Genomic DNA, 7540 nt, shown 5'->3' on the forward strand with positions numbered 1-7540 from the left:
TGTGTGTGTGTGTGTGTGTATATATATATATATATATATATATATATATATATATAAAATGGGGTTTCTTTCAGTTTCCATTTACCAAATCCACTCACAAGGCTTCAGTCAGCCCAAGACTATAGTAGAAGGCACTTGCTCGAGGTGCCGTGCAGTCGGACTGAAACCAGAACCATGTGATTGGGAAGCAAACTTCATACCACATGTTACTTTGGAAATCTATACCTACTCATTGGATCTTCTGCAGTACCACATACCACCAATCAGTAAGGTCCTTTGTCATCCCCTCCATGAGATGCAGCATATTCAGGTCAACCTTCACCATTTTGCTGCGAATCATCCTTGGTCTCCCTCTTCCACAGGTTTCACTAACTTGGAGTGTATGACACTTCCTTATGCAGCATATTCCCGTAGCAGTGAAGTCTACTCTCCCCTCTAATCCTAATTCCTCTTACATCCAACTTTTCACTCAATTCATATGTACTCTGGCATTCATGCACACTAACATTATATGCCCTTCAAAACATACTGGCTTCATTTCTTTCAAATATTCCCAAATCATCTACATTCAAGGCCCACATCTTACTGTTATGCAGCATTGCAGATCTAACAAAAGCACGTTTTAATGGTTTGATTTAGAGAAAGTATCTTTGGTTCATTAACTTAGCAGTGTCTCATGGATTCACATGCTAACAAGGTTTTATTTGAAGTTTTCAAGCAAACTGATTTCACCTGTCAATACAGATAACCTAATTTTTTGGTAATCAGACAGCAACAATAAATCTCAGCCAATGAATGAATGTGAAATTGCTCTCAAACTATGCCCAGCTGTCTTAAAAAAAAACATACACATTGAATAATGTAATTGAAAGAACACTCATCATCATCATCATTTAATGTCTGTTTTCCATGACGGCATGAGTTGGAGAGTTTGACAGGAGCTGACAAGCCTGAGGACTGTGCCAATCTCTACTGTATGCTTTGGCATGGTCTCTATAGCTGGATGTCCTTCCTAACACCAGCCACTTTACAGAGTGCACAGGGTAACTTTTAATTGGCACCAGCACTGGCAACGTCACCAAGTAACTTGCAAGATAAAGACCAGTGAACGAAGAGGGGGAATGGTATTGAGGGAGGTGGTTTTGTGCCAGTTGATGAGAGGTTAAAAAGTATAATAGAAGGATAGAGATAGATGTCTTGCTATAGAAAAGATACATGGCTACCCTAGTTGGAAAAGAGAGAGAGATAGAGAAAGTATGGTGGTGGAGATGTGCCAGAATATAATCTCAAAGTACGGAGCAGGGGGTGAATATAAGGGAAGTGATACAGTGTATTGGATTGGGTGAGTGGGCAGGGGAGGACAGAGGGGTATGTTCATTAAGAGTGTGAGGAGAGATGGAGTAGAAAAAAAGATGGTCACAGTTGTTATGCCTTTCATCATAGATCAGTTCAATCAGGATCAACCTAGGGTTAAACAACAAGAAATTCATGCCTTACTAGATTTTAATAAAGGTTTTGGTATGACTCTCTGTGGTTCCACAAATCTGCCACGAGTTTTCCAGAGTCTCTTGATCAATGGCCCACGATGTAGAGCACATACAGCAACTGTTATCCTCATTGTAATTATATCTGAAAGACAAAGACATAAATAGTATACTGAGTTGAATGCAGGGATTAATCTAGGATGGAACAGAGAATTTTGTGCTTTAAGCAAAGGCTTGCATACATGTGATGGACTCTCCCATCGAAGATGATGTATGAGGGTTCAGCTTTTGCTGAACGACTTGCACAAATGATTTGTTAATAGTGATCAAATGTATGTGCGGTATATTAGCTCACTCCCTCCATCAAATTGACATTGCCTGAACAGGTGCACTGTACCATGCGTCAGGTGTCAAAGTGATCGCAGAGCAATGTAAGATGAAGTGTTTTGCTCAAGAACACAACACACCACCTGGTCTAGAAATGATTTTATTAAAAAAAGAATTCTAAAAAAAGTCAATCAAATTCACGCTTAATACTTATTTGTTAAGTTTAGTATTTATTCTATTGCTCACTATTTTGTTGAACTAGTAACTTACAAGCACAAAAACAATTAGTATTACAAATCATGAAGAGAGAGAGATACAAACAAACACATACATACATGCACATATATATATTCTTTTAATTGTTTCAGTTGTTAGACTGTTGTTATAGGATCACCAACCATCACACAGTGACGCCCTGAGAGAATCCAGCGTTCGTTCAATCAGGGCAGATAAAGTCTGTACGGTCAGCCACTTCAACTAGGATGCATTTTTTTTTTTAATTCTTTCGATGCCACCGAAAACCCAATGGCCAGGGTGCCATGCACCGCGATGATATTTTCGATGAAGAAACTTACTTTCATCAATTTCCACAACTAGTGGTCGCCCATTACCATCAACACCGCAGATTTCCATTGGGTTTTGTTGAAGCCAAACGTCACAGACATCACGGCAAAAATGACTTCCCATTCAATTTTTATTTACTTTTTTTAAATCCCCCATACTGAAAGATTACAAAAACGGGTAAAGTTATAAAAAAAAACAGATGATGACCAAGACGAAGATGCTGATATTTACAAAAAAAAGATTAAGAAATAAATTCTAAGTTTTGAAAACTCAGGAATAATTGCAATTGTCCAAACTCAGAAAAAGAAATCTGTGAAATAAGATCTTTCGGCATTCCGTCGGTTACGACGACGAAGGTTCCAGTTGATCCGATCAACGGGACAGTCTGCTTGTGAAATTAACGTGCAAGCGGCTGAGCACTCCATGTATGCGTACCCTTAACTTAGGTCTCAGAGAGATTCAGCATGACACAGAGTGTGACAAAGATGGCCCTTTGAATTACTGGTACTACTAATTTTTGCCAGCTGAATGGACAGAAGCAACGTGAAATAAAGTGTCTTGCTCAAGGACACAACGCGTCGCCGGGAATCGAACTCACGACCTTACGAACGTGAGTCGAATACTCTAACCAGTAAGCAGAGCAGCTTCACATAACAAGATTTGAGTGTTGCTAAAACCAAATTCTTAGTAATACCGGATGTCTCGTTGAAACAAAAAACTTGTGTAGTAAGTAATAAGACACCGGTGTCTAGCAAAACCCAGGTGCGTGGTTTTAGTCAAGGTTATAGAAAAAGACACGTGAAGAGGTAGAAATGCATGAAAATAAAATCACTAAACGAAAGACAATGAGATAAAGAGACATAAAATAACAGTTATTATAAGAACAATTAATAAAAATAATAAACAATACAAACACAACATTAAGACTTACGTTGCTGTTTTCCTACTCAAGAGATTGATAACATTTGACGAGATCAGGGATGACATACACAAGGGAGATAACTGTAGTTGCCGGTGAAGAGTAATTGTTAGTTTCCGATGAGGAATGTCGTTTATTATTAAATAAATCACTGAAGGGAAATAACTCAGTTGGCATAGTCTATTCCAATGTTTTCCAACATATTTTCCCACTGGCCTCGCTATAACTTTCTATAAAAATGTAAGCCACACCGGTGATTGGAAAAAATACTTTATTTTTAATATTTCATAATTATATATTTTCTTTTGTTTTTAGCTGACAACTCATGCTGTCACGTACAAAATGACAGCTTCCAAATCCTGTGTTCTGACTGGGTGAAGATGATCAAACTTTAAACCTCTATAACTTTTTTTTTTTAATTTTTCCGGAAAAAGTGAAATATCTCTTGATATTCATCTTGGAAAACTACATTATTGTATCAGGTTTTAAAATTTTCAATAACTCAGAATTTTTGAAAATTGGCAGCTAAACTGAAAAAATCCCATGAATTTGCTTTATTTCATTTCATTTTATAATTATTCAACACACTAACCGAAGAGCGAGTTTCTGCAGAATCAATTGATCTATAAGAGATGGCAACTAAATTTCCCTAAAATCACACTCTAACCCTTTATAATATCATTCCATATATCCCTAAATAGGCCGGTCGATCAAGGCCGGAATATTTTTGATAACCGGCTTGCTCGATCAGAGATAATCTGGACTTAACTAATTGTACAATCCACTTCTTATTTATCAACGACCTACTTGCAGCCACCTCCAACACCGCCCAGATAGATAGTAGTACCATTCACTGCTCACTAAACTTCCATACCCAAGCGTCGAGACAAATACTGATTCCATACCCAAGCGTCAAAACAAATTCATAATCAGATACCGTGAGAGCATTCTCCAAATTAGTCTCCTTCAACAACACAAGGACACAATCACTGCACATACTATGAAAACAATAAGAGCATTGTAGTTCGCTTGGAGTATTGTACTGCAAAAGTTAAAAAAGAATGTAAATAGATATTTCTTAGACTACTTCCTTGTGAAGATAGGGTTTTGTGCCCGAAATATAAAGGATTTTGTAAAGCTTTCTGCATTGTTCGAAGCTTTCTTCATTTCCATTTTCATTTTCTACTTATGAAAACAATATTGTAATGCCTGATTCTTCTAAACATTAACAACATGCAACTAGAACTCTTAAAGACACAGCAAATGCTAGGCGTCACCATCACTGTCGGTTTCTAATGATGGTCTCACATCCTCAACATAACAAAGATTGCTTGCAAAGGCTGGCCTTTCTCTGCGGGAGTAGAAAATACATTAACTTCCACAATTACTAACCCTTTACAAAGTTCGTGAGAACCAAAATGAAATACTTCCTGACATTGCGTGTGTATAAATATATATTTAACTGTCGAACAATGAGAATGAGAGTTCAACACTACATTGGTGGATAAAAATTTCTTTATATGTGTATTAAGGCTACCATTGGTTTCATGTCAAGAAAAATATCTTAACATGAAACCAATGGTTGCCTTAATACAGAAATAAAGAAATTTTATCCATCAAAGCGGTGTTAAGCACTCATTTTCCTTGTTCGACATTTGCATATCATTGCTTCCGACGTCCCCAAACACCGGATAAGCACCAAATAGAGAATCAAAACAAACCATATAATATAATGTATGTGTGTGTATATATACATATATATATGTGTACATATATATATATATATATATATATATATAAATATATATATATATATATATATATATACATACATACATACATATATATATATATATATATATATATATATATATATATATTCATACATACATATACATATATATATATGTGTGTGTGTGTGTGTGTGTGTGTGTGTGTGTGTGTGTGTGTGTAGTGGCTTCATGCAGGCATAGCATGGATTCGATCGTCAAATTTCACTGCGGTACTTACCGTTACCTAATTGAGGGACCAGAATTTAAATTCAAAGACGGGCAAACCTTCAAAGTTAAGTCCAATCTCACCTGCAACACAGAAAACCTGATCTACATAACTCCGTGCAATGATTGCCAGCATAATTACATAGGTCAAACAGGCGGATCGTTACGCAACTGAATGGTGACCCATCGCCAACAAATCCGAGACAAAAGCACGAGGAAAATTCCTCTCAGCAGTCACATTGCAACCTGTGCAGGGACTATGAAAACCTGCATCGATGAAACAAAGAAGTTTTTCGAACAGTAAATTCAAAGGAAAGGGTCCCAGACATTTTGGAGGCAGAAGTTAGAAATTTTATATACGAAATGAAAAACAATAAAACTACAGGTTCAGATGGGATTGAAATAGAATTGTTAAAAGTGGTTGAACCAAGTAGAGAGAAGCGAGTAGCTAAACTATATGCAAAATGCCTGCGGGAACATAAGATACCAGATGTGTGGAAAACTTCCGAACTGATCCTTCTTTATAAAAAGAGGGATGCCAGAGATCTAAAGAATTGCAGACCAATCAGTCTTCTATCACATATCTACAAGATCTTCTAAAGTATATCAAAAAGAATTGAGAGAAAGCTGTATGAGAACAGTACAGCAGAGCAGGCGGGCGTCAGGAAATCTATTGTACATTAGATCACATACACGCTATAACCAACTGGGGGAAACTGAAAGACTTACAACATACCATTATGCCCAATATTTGTAGATTTTGAAAAACCTTTTGCTTCCGTTAAAATTGATGATATACCAAGAGCACTAAAGGAAAAGGGAATCGAAAGAGACTACGTGAAGTTATTAGAGAATGTACGCACCAACTGCAGACCTTCAGCGACTATAAACAACAAAGCGACTAATATCAAAATTGGTAAAGGTGTCAGACAAGGGGACACCATATCACTCAAATTATTCACATCTGTATTAGAAAAGGTTTTTAAGAACTTATATTGGTCAGATGAAGGAGAAAATATAAACGGATGCATATTAAATCACCTCAGATTTACTGATGAAACTGCATTCATTTTCAGGGGCATTAAAGAATTAACAGAAATGCTCTGAGAAATAAAAGAAGAGTAAAAAATGTGGACTCAGAATTAATATTAGTAAAATGAAGACAATCTCCAACAATTTAATAACAGCTGGAAATGTAAAAATAATAATCTGTTTAAAGGATAAAAATCAGACCAAAGAAATTGAATGATGAATACAATTGGGATTGACAGCCTTTGGTAAATTGAATCACACCATGAGCAATAATTTGCCCATGTATCTAAAAAGAAAGGTCTTAACTAGTGTGTGCTGCCTACCATTATGTATACATAAGACACATGGACTACCAACAAGAGCATTGAAAATAGATTAAAATCAACACAAAGAGCCATGGAAAAGAGAAGTCTAAGGATTAACAAAATGGATAAGTGGAGAAACAACAGAATAAGAGCGGCAACAGATATTATGCGTAAGATAAAAACTCTGAAATGGTTTTTCGCGAGACGTGTTTAGAAAGGACAATAGATGGAATAGCAAATTGACAGAGTGGACAACACACCCAGAAAAAAATGGAGGGGAAAACCATGCAGAAGGTGGAATAAAGACCTTTTTAAATTCTTCGGCCTCCAAACATGGATGAGTAAAACATTGGACCGTGATCGGTGGAGAGAACATACTGAGGCATTCGTCCAGCAGTAGACTGAACATGTGCAAGGATGATCATATATACGTACGTGCGTACATACACAATACGTTTAAATTTTGAATAAAACGTACAAGTTACGTCATAATTATTGAGAAAGTGTATTGAGAAAAAGACATTTAGAGACTCAACGCAGACACAAGCACACACAGGCACGCACAAACTTTAGTTTAAACAACTAGTTAGATTAGATAGATACATTCTTATTATTTTTCTAGAACATTCAGCAAATAAACTAACCATTCTATGAAGAAAGAATGATCAGTATAGTCACTTGCCTACTTGCCTGTGTGTGCATTAGTTTGTGTTGCTTTTGTCTCTAACTGGTTTTATTATTATTTGTTATAGTCTTCATCATCACGGTCAGCAAGGATGCTGCTTTCGCCGTTTTCTTTAAACATAGAGTAAAACAATTGTGAATCATTACATCAAGATGGTGAAGATGATATCTTTATTAATACTTTTATATACCGTTCCTTGATAGGAAAAATATACTGGAGCAAGAATT

At 36.4% G+C, this 7540-nt stretch overlaps 1 protein-coding gene across 4 annotated transcripts in view; it reads right to left on the reverse strand.

Annotated features, from left to right (window-relative positions):
* LOC106871900 (39S ribosomal protein L37, mitochondrial) overlaps window positions 1-6996 on the reverse strand; it is a 17548-nt gene extending 10552 nt beyond the window's left edge. For 2 of the 4 annotated variants that reach the window (XM_014918657.2, XM_014918655.2), the window contains exons 1-2: window positions 3307-3420; window positions 1498-1629 (exon numbers count right to left, since the gene is read on the reverse strand). In XM_014918657.2, coding sequence (XP_014774143.1) covers window positions 1498-1618 — 121 coding nt within the window. In that variant the 5' untranslated portion in view covers window positions 1619-1629; window positions 3307-3420. Of the gene's footprint in view, window positions 1-1497; window positions 1630-2146; window positions 2272-3306; window positions 3421-6935 lie in introns of those variants that run through there. The other 2 variants (XM_014918656.2, XM_052975211.1) reach the window with 2 other exon arrangements.
* Window positions 6997-7540: the final 544 nt, after the last annotated feature.

Source organism: Octopus bimaculoides, chromosome 20 (genome assembly GCF_001194135.2).
Source record: "Octopus bimaculoides isolate UCB-OBI-ISO-001 chromosome 20, ASM119413v2, whole genome shotgun sequence".
In the NCBI taxonomy this organism is placed as follows: domain Eukaryota; kingdom Metazoa; phylum Mollusca; class Cephalopoda; order Octopoda; family Octopodidae; genus Octopus; species Octopus bimaculoides.